This window comes from Anticarsia gemmatalis, chromosome 8 (assembly GCF_050436995.1).
Source record: "Anticarsia gemmatalis isolate Benzon Research Colony breed Stoneville strain chromosome 8, ilAntGemm2 primary, whole genome shotgun sequence".
Lineage (NCBI taxonomy): Eukaryota > Metazoa > Arthropoda > Insecta > Lepidoptera > Erebidae > Anticarsia > Anticarsia gemmatalis.
Window position 1 is genome coordinate 13,152,566 of NC_134752.1, and position 24,882 is coordinate 13,177,447.

The window sequence follows — 24,882 nt, forward strand, 5'->3', positions numbered from 1 at the left end:
TACTGTGAACGTCCGTTTCTTGAGAGGTCGATCCAGATTGTTCTGTACAAATTATATTGTTGCCAACAACAAAAGCATCACTAACTTCTTAAATAGATTAAGATGGTCGTGCAGTTTTATTTTCAGGCTAATTGTTTACGATTTGTTTTAATTTATCGCTACTATTTATAAAGTCCGGAGTACGGCCGTTAACACCAAGTGAACTGTCAAATTTTATTTAACTTGTGTCTGTTTCTGTGATATAAATAATATTCTCTGGAATCGTTTTGTTGTTGTTATCAGGCTCTTTTCGAAGAAAAGTTCGTCTTTCGTTCATATTGATTAATCTACTGTGTGCATATGGTGTGTATTCTGATATTTGTTTAGATTTTCTTTCGCCATTGGTACTTTACATTATTATGTGTAGCATTCTGCCATAATTCTTGAATTTAACTCATCTTTATCACTAACTTTAATAACGGAAATAAGTTTCACATTCTTAAGTCTTCTTAATTTAAGATGTCCACAAAACTTAAGTGACTTTGAAATCAAAATTATTTCCACTATTTATAAACACTTAACATCAATGAACCCTGAAACTCACATTGAGTGTAACAATTTGCTAAAAACTTTTCGACTTTATTGCTTTCTGTTAATGGACACTCACTGACCTCTCGGTAGAATCGTTTTAACGATGCAGTTGTCTTACACTCGATAAAGTTTCATTTCTTAGAATTAAACTTATCAAAGGCATTGAGGAAAATCTATAAATTATTATTTACATAACAGTTAATGATAATGAGTTATCGTAATATGGGTTAAAGACAGACATTGAAAGACTTAATGAAAACAATAATTTTCCAGATTATGTTTTCCGTTGCCGGTATTGACTGCATAATCCTGAACCGGTATTTGAGAGTAATTTCGTAGCCATAATATCTCAGGAAGTTGCTTTTAAAGAGACTTCTCCTGTAGTATTTCCTCGGATCTAATTCTCTTAATTCATTCTAATCAAAATGTTTTAATACTCGACTATTTAAAATTATGTTCTTGCTAAATTATTTTTCTGTCAATGTTTTTCGATTCATTCAAAATGTGTCCGGCTAAAGTTATGTTTCAAAATAAGTAAGAAGTAGTAAGAATATCTTCCCATGTTATGAATAATGTCCATTTTAGATAACGAACTCACTGATAAATTTGTTCTGGAACTTTACTATACTTTTTGTACTGAAATAATATAAATGATAGTTTATGTTGGTCCCTCGCTAGTTGAACCCTTTATTTATTTGGATTAACTTCGCCATTGTTCGTAACTTTTGCTATATTTTATCGTAATCCTTTAGTTTGTTTGAGACAAAAGTTACATAAAGCATACGAGTGTAGTAATTTCCAAATTTTTGGATTTAAATATGGATGCTGCAATTCGAGAGTCTTTTATTTTATTCAGTTTTGGAGGCCCGCGGATCTTTACTTAGAAACAAAATGAATTCCCATACTCAAATTAATATCTATCAATGTACTGAATAGAATTACATTTTGTTCTTTTGCTACTACATATGCTATGATATACGCGGTTGTTTAAATACGAATTGATATACGGTAGATAACTTTATTATTTTAATTTATTCGTTGACCCTTGATGTAGACATTTTTTTTGATACGATATTATCATACGTCAGGATTTTTATGAGTGCGATAAGTACCTTGTGACTTAGCGGCCATGACAGGGGCTTATTTTCAGGAGATATTTTCAGAATTAAACAATTAATTAAACATGATGATCAATCATGTTTTAGGAAAGCGTAACATAATATAACTTATATTAAGAATATTCTACAGGGTCCTTGAGTTTCTAAAATGTTATGAATTGTTATATGAAAAATAATTTGAAATTAGTATACAAAAGACTATTTCTGTCTTAAAGACGCAATAGATAAGTATTTTTTGCGGTACAAAATTAATTTTGACACAAATATGAATGGAAGACACTTTTATATACTCCCATTAGATTTATTTGGTCATCTAAAGAGCATTCGGCCATAATTTGACGTCTTACAGTTAATATCTCTCACTACAGTATACAAAGTATTAATTTAAGTAGTAAATAAAGTGTTTCAATTATAGTACGTAGTCGATGACGTTGCATTGATTATAGGTTATTCGTTATCAGCAGGTTGAGCTTTGAGATGAAGTAATACATCTCGTTATGACTCAATCGATTGAATACATCAACACATTCGCATAATAAGGACGTTCGTACTAAGCTTATAGTTTGTGGCAAAATGTTATATGCTATATAATATATAATTTATTATAGTTTTCTTTAAATAATTGATGAAATTTTGAATATGATGATTGACTTACAGTACTCTTTTGTTCTTACACTGTTAATCGTAGTTATATTGCATTGCAACCAAATATTCCCTTAAAGGTTCTGCTACTTCTTCCGTGTAGACAGACTTCATTTCGTAAATTGTATTATGTGTTAATCGAGATACAGACTGTCGCGTGCAAAATTGCCTTCAGATCTATTCGTTAATTTTATCATGATTGTGTTATACTAGCTTAAACAGTCAAATGAATAACAAAATTGGAAACAATTCGTTACCACCACATCACATAAAGAACACCGTCCAGGTATTTGTGTTGCTATGCAAAACAATTACTAACAAACCATACGCCTAACGTTCCTTGCACCAAACCTACAATGTTTTGCTCGACAGAGGTCAAAACGAATAGTATTTTGATCTCGAATGTACGACAGACTTATCTCTTGTACCATAATAATAACAGTTGAAATTCTCACGAGAAGATAGCATGCTATGACTAATTTCGTATGCGATAACCCTTTCTCACTGGCCACAATTTTCCTAAGTGCGCATTGTGTTTTGACACGTGGATAGTTTATCTTGTTTTAGTAGTGTCTGTGATCTATGCCTGTTTGTATTGTTAGTTCATTCATAATGAGTTGCTGAGTAAGATTTAAGTAATAATCTTTCTAATATTATACGATATTCTGTATTATTTAGCTAAGGCTGTCTGAAGATCCGGTCGTAGACTCGGAAATGAAGTTCTTAAGCTGTTTACTTTCGTACCTGTTATCTAAAACTTTTTAAAAATGTATTAGGTTAAGATCTTTCGTACTTCGCAAAGTTAGTATGTAGTTCTTGGCTGTCCCAAAGCTGTCATAGGGTTAACAGTTTTACGTCCAAATTATGTGGCGTTTATCACTACCCCAAGGTAGGGTACAATAAAGTAATTCCTCGAAAAAAATGCTATAAAAGTGTTACTCAAGTAAACAAGCATTCTTAAGAAAAACCATTTTCTAAGCATGTTTAAAAATAACTTTTCACTTTAGCTTTTACCCTGTAAACATTACTTAATTCTTTGCGAGAGAGGCCGATTATGATTTTTCAAAGCGGAACCCGGAAATGATGGCTGAAAGAGGCTTTTTGCTTCAAATATATAATGGACGTCACGGAAGCGTTGTAAGTAGAGACAACAAGATAATGGAAAACGTTTTCTTCGAACTGACTGAGGCTATGCTATCCGACTATAATGATATTTTTTACTTGACTATGTCCGTAGAGTATTCGTCCTAATAAAATTATTAGTAACTGTAATATAAAACTAAATCTTTAGTAAATATAAATAAAAATAATTATGAATCCTTCAATGAGCTTACGCCACTCACATCTTTGAATTATAGACAGAAAAATACTCGAATTTGAAAATTTGATTTGATAATGAACTTCGCTGTACACCGTACCTACATGTGAAATTCGAATGAAATCCCAAAGGGCTTTGATGAAGGACGGCGGCGTGACGAGCTTATGTTCACGTAGTACCTATACGGTATACCTTATCGTTTTATTTTAGTAATGACTTCTGTAATGTTGGGCTTAAAAGTACCTATCAGAAGAGATTGAGACGTTACTCATATTTTCCAGATCTACAAATCAATTCAGCACATACGGCAGAGCAAAGTTAAAAATCATATAATTCAAAAGATAGAAATGGGTATGGCGTGTACCTATTCTCATAGAGCAGCAAAATGTATTAAAAATCACGCACCACCAAATCCCTACGGACAGTTTTTACTCGTTTTGCTCAATCTCGTTACGCATGCTCGCCGGTTACTACGCAAGCAGACATATTTTTAACAGAATTTGCGGTATATTAAGCTTTCTAGGGAGGTCCGTCCGTATGTACCCAGTTTTAAGTAACATAAAGTTGCGGTAGTCTGATAGCTACAGCATTGAACCTCGCACCCATTGTATATAGTCTTAAATCCACATCTAATACAAGTTTGTGAGTTAACAGAAATAGTATTATTATTTAAGGGGGGGAATGCTAGTCATGTATACGTAAATAAAAATAACGAACAGCTTTTCCGAAAAACCGTAACCACAGTAAAAATCTTCATTTTTAAGCGAGAAAACGCACATAATTCGGAAAATTCGTGAACTAAAATTCCGTCACCTCAGACGCCCATTGAAGTTGGTCATAAAGCCATCGAACTGAACGAAACGTCGAGCTTTACGATAACTCCGTCACTTATGACCCTTGAACTCAGATTGTACATTTTTACTACTTTATTAATAACGCTTATCTGCAATTTTGTTAAGATAACGTATGTGCCGTGTTTGATAAGTGTGTGAAACAGTCAACTATCATTTCGGTATTAACCGGCTGTATTTAAAAATAAAGTTACGATTTCTTATAGGCATAGAAGAGTTGTTAGGTAAGTAACTAAAAATATGAAGTATTAATCATTACTGGCAATTCGTATTGTCGTAGTCGTAGAAAATAAGAAGTCTATTCAAATATGTATTTTAACCGACTTATAACTAAACGTGCAGTAAGCTGCGACATGTTAAACTATGTTTGTCTCTTTAAAGTAATTTTAAAAATATGCGTTAGGGAGAAAGATAAAACGCACCTTACCCTATATTCATTGATAAGGTAAAAGGTAGAGAGTGCTTTTAAACAGAGCCGTAATCACACATCTATCTTTTATCACCGTTATTTGATTTCAAAGTATCTTTGAAGCATATTATTTACCCTCGATCAATCCAAACTCAATATACACCCACTCTCAATCTTTATTGAGAGCTGAAACTGATACCAAGTAATCCATTGTCCATGTTGGCAAATTACAAGTTTCCTTGCCCATGATGGATTGTCTTGTCATAGCCATTGAAGACAGCGGAATTTTTCCACAATTCGTAGGATGTTGTTTGTTAAACAAAGTACAGCCCTTAATAGTCTTTAAGTGCGTATAAATGCTATGATATCCCGTCGAATATTGCTTAACCTTAATATCAACATGTTATATTTTTAGATGTTTTACCAAATATCAAAATAACGTTTACCTTAATTTCCGATCTGTCAGAACCGGAATGAAATGTTACGAACTATTAGCATGTCTTTGTTTGATATAAATCTGGATAGAGTTCATAAAAAGAATGTGATTCTATGGAAACAAGAAAAAATATAACTCATTTCTTGGCAGGGTATGGAGAAATAATATTACACGCGTATATTAGACAGTAGGTAAATGGCGGAAAATTTCTAAACTTCGGCCCGCCCAACGTAATGTTTAACGTATTACGAGAAAGTATTCCTATCTTCACTGACGTTACCCAAGCCTACAATAGCAAATTCGGCGCGCGAAAAAATTATGTTTAAATGAAGCTTAAACCTTACATACAAGAATACCCTTATTAACAAACGTAAATACTAAATACGTGCAAAAATACATTAACCAAGTAAAGTAAAAGATTTAGTAGCCGACATTTCTTACTCTTCGCCATTAGCCATTGAACAACACAAGACGAATGTGCCATAGTAGGGTGGGTTCATCCTTACGAACTTGGCTCGACTTGGCTCCACGCCAACTTCCCCGGGACGAGGTGTTACGTAACTTACACAACTTTACTTAATGTTACTTATAAACACGTGTTAGTGTAATTAAATGCAGTTGTTGCTTTGGGAATTGGTATGCGGTGACGTTTAAGTACTCTGTATTTCTCCTATAAACATTGTGATGCTTATGGGAGAAATTAATCTTTAACCGTCGAGAGTAAAGAGTAACTACTAATGTTTGCATGTTGCTCTGTAGTTAAATGAGCGCGTTGAGATATGTAATATTACCTCAAGCACTGTCGTTAAAAAACGCATGTTACAACTCCATATGATTTCGTTATAATTTCGATTTTACGATGATCGTAAGTGAAGGAAAGATTGAATAAAATACCATTGCTTTCCTATCACTGTAAATTATTACAAAGATTTGTATCCTTTCTGAAAGTACAGGATGGATTATCCATAGATGAATTCAAATTCAAATTTTATTGCTCTCATGTGTTACAAAAGTGTCATGTGTTAATACAATTTAATTTGCGAATTGTACTATTCGATACCGTTTGAAACTCATATAAAAAAACGCTTTTGAATAAATAAACTACCGCTAAATGTACTCAGAAACCGGGGGTAAATCATACATCTACGGTAAAACCCATATTAACAAATCATATAGCGTCTTAATAAATAGTCATAAATAACTAGCAGCTAGTTTAGACAAGCGTGTACTCGTAGATTGTCCATAACGCCGGCGTTATGTCTCGATTGTTTGAACATCCTCGTGACAGGACGTCGGCTGTCACTCAATTGTTCCTGCTGCCAGGTGATTTATGCCCGGCGGTAAATTAGATCAACTTGGCACCGGCATGAGACAATTGACTGGTGTTTTCAAGTGTCTGTTTGTGGTGTGAGTTCTTATCGTAACTGAAGGCTCTTGAAGAAAGGATGAAGGCGTAACATGAGTTTGAAATGAGATAATAGTTAGAGAGAATTAAGTTAAAGTAGAATTGATAAATGACTTAAAAGGAGTTTGTTATAATCGTATTCATGTGTGACCTTTGATCCCAGCATTATTATTGTTTGTAAAATGCTTGACGAGCTTAATAAACTAATACCACGTAAAGACTATTTGGTCCAATTTGATTTCCCTTCAAATGAAACTCAAGTATTAGGCTAAGATATTAGGTACCTAAATTCTAAATAGCAGTAACTTTGAACAACTGCTTGAAGCAGTCAAGTTATCGCAAGAGAAACGTCGAGTGGTACAATTTTACTTTCAGATGAACATTTACAATGCAAATGAAAAGTACAATAAAGATGAAAAAATATCATTGGACGGAAAGAAACACTGAGAAGAATTGTAATTAATTCTGTAGACGTCTGTTTTAATAGAATAAGAGTAATGAAACTAATAGTTAGAATGAGTATTTTATAAGAAAAAGTACTGAGCATTGAAACCAAGTGGTATATTTTTATTTCTTATGATGAATGCTAATTTAATTCACTGTGTTAATAGACCGGATGTTGAATTCGAATGTTTTGTCTTTATTAAATCAATGGCTGCTTGATGCATATAAACTTGGAACTTTTACGTCAAAATAAGTAAAAATAAACTGTAAAATAGTATTGATACATAATTCACAATAAGATTGTAATAAAATTCACTATCACACCTTAAATCAGAAGATGTGGGTGTATATGTAATAAGCATAGGTCAAATATTTTTTGATTTCTCGACGTTATCATTGTTTGTTGAAGGGTATCATACGTTTTTTTCTGTAATACTTCTGAATACAAATCATTATAGCTCAAAATGGACAGTAAAGGAAGCTTGGATGCTATCCCAAACTAAAACTAGCAGAAAAATGTTCTTTTAGCTAGCAATAAAGGTTCTCGTTTTCTTATCCACTTTCAGTTAAAGAGGTTACGAGAGAACTCTACTCCTTACTCCAAGTTAGTAATAGTTTCAAAGCACTTTGTATTTTTCTTAAAGGGATAAACTACTCGACTTGTTCAGTTCAAATCTGTTTAGTTCGTAACAAATACACTGCAATACAACTTTGTTACTTTAATATATAACAAGGAGTTACATGTGATATGTTTTCTCTGTGAAACATTTTCATAAGCTCGTTGCTTGTTCATTGAATTTGATTTCACATTTTCGTGCCTTAGTAATCTTGTTTTGAGGTAAAGATACATTACGAGAGAGTTATGTTCTAAAGAGGTATCAGGAAAGTACGTAGATATATAACTATATGTACTTAAACCTACCTCGTGACGATACTAGATACTGTAGAGTGTATACCTAGTGAGTAAAATTAATGTAGTTTTCGTGACTTTTGTATGATAAGATTTCTGTTAGGTATTTTTATTCTAATTTGGTTAACAATGATGACTTTTCTTTTCTACTCGAACCTACATAATTTAAACTTTCATATAGCGTGAGTTATTCATACCACATTGTGATTAACGTGACCTTGCATTATATCTTTTTATTCATTTTCTATGTCTCCTCTTCACAATGCCTAACGATGGTATCTAATCTCCCTTACAATTAGTACAAACATAGTCACGCACAGACAGACACGCAAGAATCTCGCCACGTGTCTCCTCGCCTGAAATCTGAGATTCCTCTACGTACGACATTCGGACACGTATGTGCGGTTATATTAAATGAAGAGCGACGCATCTGGATCTATTTAATTTATTGCTTGAGATAGTTTATAGACACTTGTTTGTTAGTTGGTGTTGTTGTCTGTTGAATTATTGTTCTATCAAGCTACTCTCGGCTACTTATTGGTAATCGAGCTGATTGAATCCGAACTTTAAAATCTATTTAGGTCAAAAGAAAGTATGATAACAGTAGTTAGTTCAAATCAATCTAGGTATGACTTGTTCAAATGAGTTTATTAAGAGCAGCGTCTAACCTTGTATGGTATTTCTTAATCTTTTAGAAGCCCAGTAGATCAATAATAATTAGAAGGTACTTTGTATAGACATTACGTACAGAATCCAGTTTATTGTCAAAAAAGACTGCTAAGTTAAACGGGAACTTGAAAAAGATGGTTGAAGTTTAATCTACTTTGAAGCTAATTTAACACGAACGGAATATTTCGAAGTTAATTACGTGTTTATGTTTCCTTTCTCGAAGTGTTTAAACATAAATAAGTGTACATCACACACCCACATTTCAGCGTGTTACGTTTGTTGCCAAACATTCGTATTATTTATAATGTTTGACGCAAACTGTTTGTCTGGAATATGGCCAGTCTGCGATGTCATGTGTCTCGCACCATGTGTCTGCTGTAATCACGTTTTTTTCAAATTATTGAAGATATTTAAATTATTCAAGTCGTAAATGTCTTAGCTAAAGTTATTGTTGGTATTAAATGCATTGTTTTATTATATTCAATTTGGTAACTTTCCATTACGATTACTGTCTTCCAACATCTGCTTAAAATTTCGTCTTCAGTCGTCAGACGTTTCAGACGTCTTATTTCAGGTTATATCGTCTACGTATAGTAAAATATGTATGTATTGTTCCGCTAAAAATATCTTTATTAATTAGTTTATTTAAGGCACGAACGCAAATATTCATTAAATTGCAACACCGAAGCACGTGAATTTTAACTCATTCTATAATCCGCAATCAAATGACAGATATATATTTTGTCCGCCGGCTTATTTTAACAAGCCAGCGTTGCGACACAGATATTTTGCATACATTTTAATATCTTTGAACGAATTACGAGGAAGTTGGAAGTCTTCTAACAATCGCAGCTCTGCCGACCTCCGATCAAGGTGAGGCGTTATATCAAGAGAATGTTTTTATTATTTAATAAAATGTAAAACGGAACTATATTAAAATTTGGCCGCGAGTGTTAGTAATAGGTGATAGTTTCCCAAATCACCGGTGTTTTTTTTTTCACTTTACGAATAGTATTCTCTGCATCATGTTCTAGTCACTTCTTGCCTTTGGTAAAGTTCAGGATTTCAATTGCCCTTTAGCCGTCTAATTAAAATCTTTTTACAAAGTCAAGTATTTTTACGTTTACGTCTTGTTTTATACGTAGTTATACAGTAGTGCACGCTTCGGTGTTGCACACCTGTTTTCAGATCGGTGCAAATTGTACCAGGTACAGTAAAAGCTCTATAGGTTTACGTAAGTTTTCTACAGATTAAGTACAGTATGTATCTATGTATCAGAATAGCAATTGACAATAACCTTAGGCAAATAATAAAGGTACTCCGTCTTTCTTTTGTTTTAGTAGTAGGTACCTAAAGTTAAAATTTTACTTTCATCGAAAAATAATGGGATTCATATTTATTTTCTTTTTCATGCCGCTATACCTACGTATCATAAGCAGGGTTATATTTAATATCACTGAAGTTTCAGTGCTTCCTTCGCGTTAAATTAAAGCTGCACCAGAAAGGCTTTCGCTTTACTATTACTACTTGAGAACTTATTGCATTTTCTTTTTGTTTACTTTAAAACAATTTATAGTTTCTATTCTACTTTAAAAAATAAACAGTCAGCAGTATTTACTGACTTGAAAGCTTGAAAGTTTCACTACCAGTTTTTCTGAAATGAAAGAGGTTGTGGAGGTCCGAAATGGCAGTCGCTCTGTGTAAAATACTTTTATCCAGCTGCATCCAGTGAGACTAGAAGCCGACTCCAGCGTGGAAGGAAGGTTAGGCTGATATAGTACTTACTGACTTTCTATAACTCCGAATGCTTTTGCCTCTATCGTATTTGCTACTTATTTTCCTGAATTCAAAAGGTACTAAAGTATAAGTATATAGTAAAAGAAGTTGTAATTTACAACCGGATTTGTCTATAAACTGTAGTACATCTAGTAGAGGTAATTCGTTTCGTACAACGCAGCTTTACGAGCGAATACATTAAATATTAAAATGGCGACTCGGATCCCGCGTACATGTATATTTCATGCTCCAACAAGTCAGGTTAAAATATCTACACTCACAATTACTTACAAAAAGCGAATAGTGTTTTAATTATTAATTGAGGTACAATACAAATGGGATTACGAGGAAAGTGTTTGCAAGATATTGGGGTTGACTAAATTGCTTTAGGAGAGTCAATTGTTTTACCTTTTTCTTAGACGAATACTAGGCCTTTGGTGAATATGTGACCGCTAAATGGTATTGTCATTTATATTGCATGAGTTTATTAAAAAAATTGACGATGACTTACTGATACACTTTTTAAATGCTATGTCTTGGGAATTATATTTTTTTGTTTCTATGTCTCACAGCTGAGCAAAGGCCTGTTGGATTTCCAGTCCCTCGGTCGCTTGCTAATTAAATTTCTCCAATTATTGGATTATCATGATTTATTCTCTAATTTAAATAGTCGCTTATCATCCAAACATACATGATAATATTATACACCTTCTACGATAGAAATATTCGAATTTATTCAATGATAGATTTAATAGTTTCACCGAATTTCTATAAAACAATGTCCGTCTAAAACAGCAACAATCTGTTTACGTGTACAAATCCTAAGGCATACATAATAGTTGTTCCGTGATGTTCTTTATCATTAACATGTCAGAGACAGTCGTCATTTAGCGCTCACTTCAAACTGAATTGTTTAGCTATTCTTTACGACTACGTTTAGATTCGTCTTTCTGGGACTCTGGTTTTGTATGATCAAAGGCTTAATTACCGACTCTTTGTTTGTTTTAAGCTACTTCTGAGGTGCAGTAGAAGTTACGGGGACTATTCCTGAGTCGGGCAACGGGCTGTTGGTCTTTTTCTAATTTATATTTGAATTTTTATCAACGGTAGCTCGGAGTCTGGTAACGTGCCTAGTGAATCGCAATAACAAAAAAAAACATCCACCCACAAAAAAGAAAACAAAACCGACCACCCACAAATGCATTAAAAAGAAATGGATATAAGTTTTGATTAAAATATAATAATTAAAATGCTAGACAGTCCTTGGGTAACATTTTTATGTTTAATAAATCGTAGGCGACATTATTTAATTTTACTACTTAATCAAAAGATAAAAGTATTTATATTATACTCTCGTATTTAAAACAATGTTTTTATATTTAATCATTCAAACTGTAACAATGAAATTAGTAGTTTAATCAATTTGAAATAATTGAAATACCTTCGATATTAACGAATAGTCAACTCTAGGGGTTTATAACTTTCTAGTCACGGGTTGAAATTAATTTAGTTTCTATATACCGTCTTGTGCGAAATCAATTGTGCCAAGTCTATTGGAGCTTCTATATCTTCAGTTATTCATTGTGAGTTCCGACGGATTTCCTCTGCACTCTTTATCCATAGTTGGCAAGGCTTTTATTTCCCCCAAGAATACCACTCTAATACGTAGAAACCATTTTGCTTCTATATCTTATAAAAATAACCCACATCTTCTGATCAAAAATTATACTCTTTGAACTGATTATCACACGATCAGTAGCGCGATTCTCTACAGTCGGTATTATCGAGTATCGAGAGTTTGTCATTTAAAGTGTACCGTAAAAATAGTTCCTACGGCACCCACTAGAAGCGCTGATCTGATTTCCATACAATATTTTTTGATAGCCCGCCGGTTGTCGAATAATATTTGAGCATAATAAATAAATTATAATATTTCGATAAAGTTTTCAACATTTTCACCATCATTGAATAATTTCAGTTCTGAAATTCCTTCTTTGGTTTCGTACATTCACGAAATACACACAAATAATATTACCTTATTCTACCGATACACGATACACATTTTGTTTGCCCTAAATTGTATAACGTAACATATTTTTTTCCACAAAGTTATAAACGGTGAACGTGTTATTCGTGGTCCTTTTATTGTTATTTCTGTTTGGGGACGTGAAACCAAAAGTGTTTGAGTTTTTTCCTCCCAACATTCCGACCAAGCTCTGTTTGTTTCAAATATTTACATGCAAATGATTAAGGTACGAGTTTGTCAAAGGATTTTGTTTTGTATTTGATAAATGTTGAGTTTTAAAGTTATGTAAGAATGTTTTGTTATATGTTGTTATCTAAAATTGGTGCAGTGCAGACAGATTGGCAATTTACTGGCAGACACAATCCAGAGTTTCTATTTCTCGTTGCGAAATAGCATTTCTCTTTTTGTTTTCGGAAACAGTATGTTATAACAGCAATAGTTTCATAAGAAAGTTGATGAAAAGAATATAACTTGCTACAAGATTATGTCTTCTCCTTTCGACAGCTTTGATTCGTGATTTCCAAAATCTAACCATATGCCAACGAAATATCAAAAATATGACGGAATATTCCCACAGGATAGACCTACAAAAATTGATACGAAAGCAGACCCCAAATTAATGGACGTAGTAAAAAAAGTAATATAAAGTTTGGAGCTCCAACACCCTATGGAGCGAGCCTACTAAAATATGTACTAAACATAATTTATGTTGAAACAGGCCTGACCTGTTTCAGCTTTAATCCCGGTTAGTGTAAGCTGTTTGAGCATGTAGGCTAATCAGAGAAATAGGCTAATGTATGTAACGGGTCACCCTTCTGAAACAGGTCGTGGTGCAATGCGGGAACGGGATAAAGTCCCGCTGTTTTATTGCCAAGTGTTTATCGAAATCTGGGAAAATATATTCTAAAATATGCAAAGGATAAAACTGCTTTGTTTAAGATATGCCTTTCTGTGGTAAAGAATAGTTAGTGGCAAAGGTGCCTATATTTTACGTACGTATAGTTCAATCTTTTGAATTTTCAAGTACGACTCACACGTTTTTAAACTTACATTTAAATTAATGAATGAAGGCTTCGAATTAACTGCAGTTTTTATAATAATTTAAATCGTCTGGTATAAGTTATTATAACATAAGAAATCACCCAAACCTTTCCAAAAACCGTCTTAGTTTCCGTTCACAACATCCAAATTAATTACGATCCAAACGTTCTATCGAATAATAAATCGTTAAAAGAAATAGAGAGATAGAAAGATAAACTTCATCGCTTTCTACCTGTGTATGGAAAAAAAAGGGTGGCTATTAGGCAAAGTGGGCCTGGCAGCAAAAAATACAAGGGGCTATTAAAAGCTGCTGTGTGGACGTAACAAGGCGAAGTAGCTCGCGTGTGCTGCCTTTGTGATAGGCTTACGTGAAACATTGATGTACTAATTAGCTGATTTTGTGTAGGCAGATTAATGTGCTGAAGTATTCTAACGCGAACTATGTTTCCAGCTTCTATTTAAACGTTTAGAGATATTTCCATAATGTAGTGAGAATGCGAATTTTGTAAGCGACTCCAAGAAAGGGGTTAAAAATTTGTATTTTTCTTATTTTGTCTTTTCAAAAGCAAGTTATGATTAAGATTTAAAAAAAATTCGGCAGTATTTGTAATGTATTCGGCTTGACGTAAGTAAGAAAATTAATTTCCAAGTAAACACGGTCCCCAAGTTTGGAAACTAGAAATTGTACGTTACACAGCAGAAAACTTTACCTAAAATGTCCCAAGTTGGGTAATTTGACGCAAACCTGGGAACATAAAGAAGTGTAAAATGGCTTGACATTGTGAACCAACTTATACTTGGCAGTTTGGCACAAACAAGCCTTTGTTCTTATAGGTCGTTTTAAATATACCAATGTCTTAGTAATAGTTAATATGTCGATAGCTTCGAAACCAAATTTTAAAGAAATCTTTAAAGACTTTATCGTCATGGGTTCGCTCCTGCTGAGCATATTTTACTTTTTTTCTGTAACATGTGTGGACCGAGGATTGTAACCTTATCTCCATTCTAGCTTATACCTGCGGCTCTGCTTTTTTTGTTTTGTTCGAGATATCATCTATCACCCTTCAAAATTTTACCCTGGTACAGACGTTTTAACCTAAAAAAAACGACCAACAGATCAACATACTTTCATGTTTTTAATATTAGTATGAATTTATTAAATTATTTTCTGAATTCTCGACTTCGTTAATTATAATAAAGAAGCGACTAGAAATAATCGCAGATTCTAGTTGCCGACCTTGAAGTGTAACAATTAAGGCAGAGGTCGATTTAATTAGGATTTAGGACGATACCGCGACGTCGGAAATCTCTGAAGGCTTCGTGTTCATTTGAGAACAATTACGTAATTATGTTATGTAATTAATGCGTTGTTGGAAAATCGCTGTAATAGCGGATTGTTCTGTTTGCGGTGTAATGTGTTCACCGCATAATGTCACGTGCGGTCACCATTCGTTATGTACCTTCTGAATGAATTATATCTCAATGACAATGGTAACGCTCAAAATAAATTAGTTAGTTATAATTGCATACATTAAAATATTTTCCTTAAACTGGATTTTAGTTACAACGCATGGTGACATTATATTGTTTGTACAATATGCCAACTTTGAAAGGTTAATGGTACTGACATTTAATACTATTATGACCTTTACTTCTAGCCAAGTACATGATAAAAATCATCACAATATTATATAGTATAGGTGGCAATAAACGCATAAAATCGCTCACTTGAATGTTCCACACATTGTTCAAATACATATAACCATAAATACAAGTAGAGTTGTTCGCTCGGCCTCTCGCTGTGTCCATTGTCCATCAATCAGTGTGGTCTGCAGAACGACGATTTAGCACTTGGGACATCCGCTGCAGATGAACTCGACCATTATACTCGTGTTATCACATAGAAAGACTCAATCAAACATGGTCTCGAGCCAAGCAGATCAGCTCATTCCGATGTGCGTAGGTCAGGTGACAAGCCACTCCGCCGGTACATAAATCACTCCTGCGTAGTGGTAAGAAATAATATTGCAAAGTGCATTTATTTGTCCGTCCTATGCAGCTAACAAGTTTATTATGATGTTAGCTTTGTCGTTATAACATTATTTATGTGCGAGTGTGTAACGCGAATGTTTTGTTATGTTCCAGCATGAGGTCACGGCGGTGGTGTGGTGTCCGCATGGAAGCCCGGCGGACTGGTGATAAAGCGCTGCACACGCTGCGCGCGCAATTTCGCCGTGCCCTGCCGGAATGGACCGCGCGCGCGTCTCGTCGCCCCCGGAGTGCGCGAACAATCGGCCGCTCCAAGGAGGACCCCGCGAAACCCTCGATACCGCAGCCCCGCCCGCGGAGGCCTTAAGCGAACCAGAGACTCCGCGGCCCGCGCCGCGCGCGCTTCCCTCCATCCCCGAGAGCGAACCCTTGCTCCGCGAGCCGCTCAGTGTCAGTGCTATCAGTGAGAATGTATCGCGGAAACACAACGGCCGGCCGTTGCACGTGCAGTTCGACGCGCAGTCGCCGCCCGCGCCCGTGTCCGTGTCCGGCTCCAGCTCCAGCTCGAGCTCGTCCGACGATGAAGACGTGTCCATCGCCGAGGCGCGTCCGCCGGACGGCGGCTGGGGCTGGGTCGTCGTCTTCGCCTCCTTCATGGTCAATCTCATCGCCGACGGTATTACCTTCAGCTTCGGCGTGTTCTTCCCGCACTTCTTGGAGTATTTCGGTGAGAGTAAAGGCAAGACGGCTTGGATCGCCGGCATCTTTATGGCGATGCCGCTGCTCTCCGGGCCCATCGCCAGCTTCCTTACGGATAGGTATGGATGCCGGCGGGTGACGATATTCGGTTCCATCCTAGCGGCCATCGGGTTCGTCATTTCGGCCTTTGTAGATAATATGGAGACATTGTTTTTAACGTTCGGTATTATGGCCGGATTTGGTTTGAGCCTGTGCTATGTAGCGGCAGTTGTAATAGTAGCTTACTATTTTGAGAAGAAACGTTCTTTAGCCACCGGAATTTCGGTCTGCGGGAGTGGCATCGGAACGTTCGTGTTCGCGCCGTTGACCTATGTATTATTAGATGAATATGGTTGGCGTGGAACTACGTTAATATTAGCTGGATTATTCTTAAATATGGCAGTTTGTGGACTGCTATTTAGAGATTTGCCTTGGACGGCAACGATGAATGAGGAGAGAGCTAAAGAGAGAAAAAGAAAGAGAGAAAGGAAACGAAACAAGCGTTTTGGTTCCTCAGCGGATAGTGGGAGTTTCTCGGACAGTAAAAGTAGTGCTGCTGGCTCGACGAAAGCAGCAGAAACTGTGGGTATTGAGGCTGTGACATCGCCGATAGTACCGCAATTCAGTTCCTTAGTAGACTTACCGACGTTCATGACTGGAGGAGAGGGAGTATCGCTCGAAGTGTTTGAGATGATGTCGAACAGGGGTCGAGCGTACGCTATCCTAGCACAAAACTACCCAGGGGTGATGCTTCCGTCTAGAAGCTTTAGTGACAGTGGGAGACTCCACGAACAGTCTCCTCCGAGGAACGTCATGTCACCAGGGACAGCGTCCCCTGGGGCCTTATCACCTACTTCAACTACACAAAGAACACAAGAGCAGAACACATCTGCACCTCTTGGTGACAAAGCTGCCTTGTCTTTATGGCTTCGAAGACAAGCCACAGGGTCCACGAAGAAGCCGCCGGCGTTCCTCAAAGACCTGAGGGTTCATAGACACTCGCTCACGTACAGGGGTGCGATGTTGAACATTAGTAGATACAGGCTGAGAGCTTCATCCTGTCCTAACATCTTCAGGAATTCTATGACGACCATTGCTAAGGAAAAGGTGAGAATCTCTTGAATTAGCTATTTATTTTTTTTATTGCCTAAGTTACAAAATATTTTCTAAAATAAAAGCATAAGAAATCAATGAAAAAAAGCAATCTGCAAGTTTTAGTTCACAGGGCGACAACGGTTACTGTTAATAGGGTTGCACGGTATCTATCCGTGCTATATCGAAGGTTCAATTCCTTCAATAGTAACGTAGAAGTTCACACTATTTTTTTTTGTGTTATTTCGTGTCTAACAAACGAACAAAAAACCATCTTGCCGACAAATTTTAAGTTCAATAGCTGCGAAATTTTATACCAGGTTTTCAATGAATTTTTTTCTCCGTTTCCAGGTACAATGGTACGCCGGTCTCTGGGACTTCTGGGACTTAGCAGTAGACGTGCTGGACTTCTCCCACTTCTTGAACCCAGCATTCTGCATATTCGCACTATCAAACTTTCTTCTATACATGTGGTATGATGTCCCATACGTGTACATAGCTGACAGCGGTATGTCTATGGGCTTCAACGAGAAACAGTCGTCAATGCTCATCTCTATTATTGGGATCTTGAATATGTTTGGAGAGGTAAGCTCTTTCGACGCAATTTTTGCAGTTGCGATTTGATATAATTGACATAATTTAGATTTTTAAATCATGTTTCTTCATAAGAATGATTCATTTCCGTTTACTGAGGTGCATTAAGCGGTAGTTTATCTATTTAATATCATTTAAAATCATATAAAAAGCAATTTGAATGGATAAATTACCGCTAATTGTGCCTCAGAAACTGGGCATCAGTAATCTCTCTCTAATAATTTTAAAGTTTACAATTATAGCCGATAGCTAAAGTTCAGCTACAGAAAATATTCCGTTAAAAATAATATTAAGTTCCCTGTTCTATTTTAAATGAAAAATGCTTGTCATTGTATAATTGACCCACTAATTGATAACCGTGGGATAAAACACAGTAGGTAAAACAAACTTTTTTTCCGTCTCGATGACTGCGATACTCAGAAATAAACTTATTTAAACACTGGTATTTAAATAATAAAAAAAATACAATTAGGATCACTCATTACTTATTTCATAACTGCTAGTTCTTTAAAACATCTCACATATTGCCACTGTCGGATAAGGCCGCCAATTGTACTACCATCCTAATTTTATTTTGTTTTTATTTTTATCCATGTCTATTCTTTTTCTTGTATCTTCTTTTTTATTTTATTTATACAAGTACAATAAAGAGTATTTCATTCATTCATTCATAAAACTAAACAAATGAAAGTCAACTCAGCAATTTCTATCCTTACTATACTTTTCGTAAAACGTTCTCATCAAATTCATCTTCATCTTTTCAGATCCTTCTCGGTTGGGTGGGTGACTGGGAATGCGTCAACGCCAGCATAGTCTACGCCACATGCATGGTCCTATGCGGCCTGGTAACCATGATCATGCCACTCCTTGGCACCTACTTCTCTCTCGCCTCGGCGTCGGGAGCTTTCGGCGCTTGTATAGCAGCGAATTATTCATTAACCAGTATTATACTGGTACAACAGATTACGTTAGAGAAGTTTACTAACGCGTATGGATTGTTGCTGCTGATTCAGGGTGTGGCTAATCTGATTGGACCGCCTTTGGCTGGTGAGTGTCTGTTTGATGTTATAGATTGATATTAAAATTGATGGTAGTAAATCTATATTCATTTTCTATAGTGTAATTTATTGATATCCTATAAATCTTGCTAATTGGTAATATGAGATATGTCACGTCTTATGCTCTCCAAATCTATGCATTTTTTCTTTGATAACCTCGAATATGGTTTAAAAATTTACTTTCGACCAAAACTGCATGGAGAACTTCTTAGAGCACGTTTTCTAATTTATGTTATAGTTTGCAAGTTTTAAGCTAACTTAATGTTAACTGCGCCGTAGCTAGAGCCGTTCTCCAGAATTCTAAAATATTTTATCTTGAAATTGAACTCGTGATTTCCTATTTATCCTCGACTATAATTTATCTCTATAATCTTTTTTGTTCCTTCCAGGTTGGGTGTACGACGTGACCGGTTCGTACGACCTGTCGTTCTACCTGGCGGGCGTGTTCATCGGCGTGTCGGGGCTCGTGCTGCTCGTGGCGCCGCTGTGTCGCTGCATCAAGCGCTGCCTCAGCCGCCCGCAGGAGCCCGCCGACGTCAAACCTAACGGTGACGTCAAACAAAACGGAAAACTTATTGTGTAGCTCATTTAATACTTTATAGGCAGTTAGCTAGGTTTATTCAGCTCTATTAGTAGTCAACCTGTTACCAACTTGTAGCCAACGTGCAACTAACCTGTACCTAACCTGTAGCCAACGTGTAACCAACCTGTACCTGTAGTATTTGGTTCGATGCTTGTTTTATTAAGAAACATGCATATTGTGGCGTGAGATCGAAAGAAATTTGAGAGCGACAATGTATTGTCTATTGTGTTCGGTATGTCGGCATTAAAATGGTTGAGGTGAATTACAAACGAGTCTATGTGAGTTCGTGTAATGTTTCATGAGGTAAATTTCTCAGTTGCGACCTCGCATCCCAGTTTTCTCCTACCATCAAGAATTGTTCTTTTAGACTAATGCTGAATGGAGCTGAATAAATATTAGACCATTAGTCCCGCTGCGATTTAGAGAGAGTTTCATAATAATATGAACGCACAACTTGTAAGTTTACCTACTTATAAGTATATCGCCTAATTATAGGAACATTTAATCTTTACAACGCCAAAATTTCACATTTACAGCAGTCAATATTAATGCACTTTTTGGCCCATCCTACAAAACGTGGCAAAGGCATTGTATTGAATTGTGGGATATATTAAATATTGGCTTTGAAAGGGTTTTATAGGGCTGTTTTACTTCTTATAGATAAGTCGAATATTTGGGTATTTCATACATTTGATGTCAATTTATCGAAGGGATATGGACACGTCAAAAATGTATGAAAAAGATATTAAAAGTTTAACTTATATGTATATAAGTGATAAAACAGCCAATTAAACGTGTAAGTTTCTTCTAAGAAATTCGCCTAAATATCTTGAAAAAAGAAATGCGGAGTTTTACGATGTATTATAAAATTAGTGCGGAGTTTCAATTGAACTCTGTTTAGTGCGAAGAAAATATTGGTAAAAAAAAATAATAATTCAAATGGTCTGTGTGACCAGACGTTAGTTTCGGCCGAATATTGAAGTCTTACGCAATTTTAAGTTGCTCTTAGAAACGAGTGAATACTGAGACGTCTTTCAACTTTAAGTAAATCTTTTATGCTGCCTTTGTCAATATCGTAGGGACAGAAAAACAATTTAATCACAATATTCAAGTGTTCCTCAAAATTGAGTAAAGTTTTACTATTCGACCATTAGACATTGATTGATAAATTAGTCATAAGAATCTAGTTCTGCCGATACTGTAAGCATTGAGCAAGATTTGTGATAGAGAAACAGCGATTGATCAGTAGTCTAGTATATATTGTAAGCAGGTTTTTGTGTGACACAACATTTAGTAAGATATACTACACACTATCGACTAGTTGACGGCGATTATGACCTTTCATAGTAACATCAAATTCTTACGCCCAGATGCATGTAACTTTGAATGTCTAAATGAAATGAAGTATACACAATACGCATAGATTTTTTGTGTCCTAAGAAAAATAAATTCAGCGATAGAGGAATATCTGCTGCATTACATCTAAGTAAAAGCTCTATCTATTAAAACAGCCTTAAGTTGCATCACAGTTGCAAACTCGTTGGTAACGTGTAGTAAACTTAATCAGTGTTGCGTCATACAAAAACCGACCTAATTCGATTCGATATAAAATCTTTCTTTAAAAGTGCGTATTTATCTTTAAAATACTACTACAGATTAAGATAATTATCTCAGATATAAATTATCATTTGATTGCCGATTATAGATCATTACGCAATATTACATGGTATTTTATCTTTTTAAAATGATAGGATCAAAAAACGCATTGACTTATTTTGCGTCTCAAGGCTATAATTTATAACCTATTCCGTTGTTACTTTATTTGGAAGAACATTATGTAACAAGATAACATAATTTAACATTCGATAACTTACTATCACTTGCGGAACTATGTATGCCGAACAAAACTATAAGGCAAAAAGGTAACTAACACTAACATAAAACATCTTTGTTATAGAATGTTGTCCTTCAATATTAGGAAATATTTCCCTATGTTGCCTTAATTTCTGTCAAGAAAATTTTATTTCTTTACACTATTACTTTGACAAATATCTGGATATTTGTCACCCTCGATTTGATTCAGAGAGGTGTTAGAGAAACGAACATAATTAGTTAAATTATAGTAGATAGCGATACAACATCCTGCTATTTAGCTTATTAAAACGCTTTTATACCGACAGCATTATAAATAAGCGTTATTTATAACATCCTAAAATATTTACAAGAAATTTGTTCATGAAACTTGTGTTCGTTACGATGATATAATTACGTCTCCCAGTTATTTCGTAATATTGTAAGTATATAGCGTTTTTCTACAATGTAATCGTAATAGGAAAATCTCAATTGAGGCGTTGGCTGGTACAATCTAACCAGTAGGAATTCGATAGACTTATAGAATTGTGTAAAAAGTTGATAGAAGAATTGTATGTGTAAGGAAAAGTAAGAAGGTCCCATAGATTGTTTGGTACATGATATTAACAATTTAGAATGAAACAGAGCTACCTTTAGTTCAGTGTGCGAGTGAGGCAAAGAACGTTGTGACATTAGAATCATTTCGTAGTTATTGAAATCGAGTTTTGATCAATCTATTTTTAAGTATAATACAATTTGTAAGAATAGCTACATTCATTAATGCACTGTCAAAATGCGGCGGATTTTATCGGCGAATACTGCATCGAAATAATTTTCAATGCAGTAAACAGATTTTTATAAAATTTATTTATAGACCTCTTTTGACAGTGCATTAAATATTTCGAAGCGTACTCGATTTACTAAATAATTCATTAATCGATTAAGATTTAACAGAATTTTAGCTCAGATTAATAATACTAAAAATCGGTAATAATTAGAAAAATTAACAAATTTAATCACCAAAGACTGCCTCACATTAAAATCAGTTGATAAAAGATCTTCCCGTAGTTTTTATCGAGAATAGACAGGCTGAATGGTGAACACCTTTGCCTAAATAACCTCGTATTTTTCCTCAATTAGAACAAGCAAAGGCATTCATCATACAGTTTTTATTTTAAAGTTTTTCGATAGCGTATCCGGTACATTTATAATGCGATATTAAATAATGAAATCGATACATTGTATAATGCGTATCTGAACAATCTCTGTCGTCACCCGGAAGCCTAAATCAATAATAATTTAATCTTTATTGATATCGCATAAAATGTACGCGTACAAGTAATTTAAACTCATTACGGATATATGTATAACCGAATGATTATAGTATGTAAGTTACGATTCGTGAAAAAAAAAATACAAATTGCGTACCAAAAAAAATGTTATCATGTAGCTTTGTTTGAATTTTGTGTAGTATTAGGTGTTACATTAGATTTAATGCCTTCAAAGCTAAACTGTATCACGTTCAATTTTACAAATCTAATAATCAGACGGAATCTCCTTACTATAACCTATATAACACCAAATGCCTTTAATAGAGTTAATAATTATATACATTGCTAGTACCTATAAAAAAAAGACACCAAAAATATTAATAATTATTGTGAATGGCAACATTTCTGTGTCTCATCTTTCATGTTATTCCATAAGGGACGATCGCATGCAAATAATATTTTACTTTGTGATATTCATAGAATTTAATTTAATAGATATAAAGGTATACTCTTGCCAAAATATATACAGTGTGTTCTGAATAGTTCTTGTTTTGTATATGTTTATATGTGTATGTTAAATGCAATGAATATTGAATATAAATTGATTTTATATGCCAATATGTGGATTATGATGGTCGAATTTATTATCTTTCATTGTATCGTTCTAAGATTTCATTATCTTAATTTCGAAATATTATATAAAAAAGTTTTCGTAATAATTTTTGGTGAATTATTTTAGTTTTTAAACACAACATAATAAATTCAAAATAATTAAATAAACATTGTAATGAAAGTAGTTGTATGGAAACGTAACGTAATGAAACAGCAATACTTTTATACATTTTGTACAGTTCGCAAAGGTTTTATAGTGAAGGAAGGTTTAAACTGATTTCATTACAGTGTCTTTCAAATCAAATATACAAGAAATAAGTAGATGTTTTGCTGAAATTCCGACTACATTAAGAAACGCCACTTAAATTTAGATCTCGCTTTACACTCTGGCTCCAAAATGAGCAGTTAACATGATATTTAAGCGATACTTACAGTTTAACGGCATTGCTGTATGTGGCCTTTATTCATTAAATCCGTGTACAAGTTAATAAAGTAAAGCCGTAAAAACAACTTGAACAATTTCGCTTCATCATAATGAACAATTTGTAGATCCGCTTGTAACGGCAGCAACGTGTACGGCAGGATGTGGCGGCGATAACTATTTGATCGCTCGATAGGTAGAAAGGTCAACTGTGAATCCATTTAAAAGAAAAAATCCATCCCTAAGATATTTCTATCAAAAGAATTTTCAGTAAAACATCTACTTCATTGTATAATTCTATACTTTCAAAAATGTATGTTAAATATAAAATGTTATGTAACATCCGCAGTGTGTGAACACATCGGTAGCTAAGTGATTGTACTAAACGGGTATACAACAACGTATTATGTATATATCTGATGCATTCGTGCGTGTATGTTAGTAAAATTCTTTTTTGAATTTAACCTTTTGTGTTTCTTTTATTTTTATACCTTATTATTTGATTACTTAAACCAAACGTGTATTTGCTACACCTCTGCTTATACTGTTGGGTATAACAGGCGTGATGTTATGCATGTATTATTTGATTTTGTAGCAACTCTTTTTTAATTTACTTTCTCTTGGGAGTCTTACCTAACAATAAGACTATAGTCGGTAATATTTCAATCATTAATTTAAAGAAGTTTTCCTACCCCTGTTTATTAAACGATCATATTTCGTTTGTTACTTTTAGTTTAGCCATGTTTTTTTAAAATCCTGACAGCTGTCAAAATAATGTCATAACTGTCACTCAAGAGCGAAATTTCGACACTGGTATATGTGTTAAACCACTGTAACGTTATTTATAGTCTGCCATTTCTTAATCTAATTCTAATAGGTCCTAAAAGCGAATCCTAGCAATAAATCGATACATTTAAACTAAAAGAACATTGATAAATTAAATAAAGATGCCTTGTCACTTTATAAACATTGTGATATAAATACTCAAGTATGATAAACAAATATTTACTCATTTATTTTAGCTGATAGATGTAATTTAGATTTTTATAAACTATTCA

At 34.6% G+C, this 24,882-nt stretch overlaps 1 protein-coding gene across 3 annotated transcripts in view; it reads left to right on the plus strand.

The window, feature by feature from the left end:
* Positions 1-24,028, plus strand: part of LOC142975141 (monocarboxylate transporter 14-like) — a 50,373-nt gene extending 26,345 nt beyond the window's left edge. For 2 of the 3 annotated variants that reach the window (XM_076117844.1, XM_076117846.1), the window contains exons 2-5: positions 15,761-17,449; positions 17,786-18,019; positions 18,793-19,075; positions 19,476-24,028. In XM_076117844.1, coding sequence (XP_075973959.1) covers positions 15,863-17,449; positions 17,786-18,019; positions 18,793-19,075; positions 19,476-19,669 — 2,298 coding nt within the window. In that variant the 5' untranslated portion in view covers positions 15,761-15,862 and the 3' untranslated portion in view covers positions 19,670-24,028. Of the gene's footprint in view, positions 1-15,081; positions 15,628-15,760; positions 17,450-17,785; positions 18,020-18,792; positions 19,076-19,475 lie in introns of those variants that run through there. The other variant, XM_076117845.1, reaches the window with a different exon arrangement.
* The last annotated feature ends 854 nt before the right edge of the window (positions 24,029-24,882 follow it).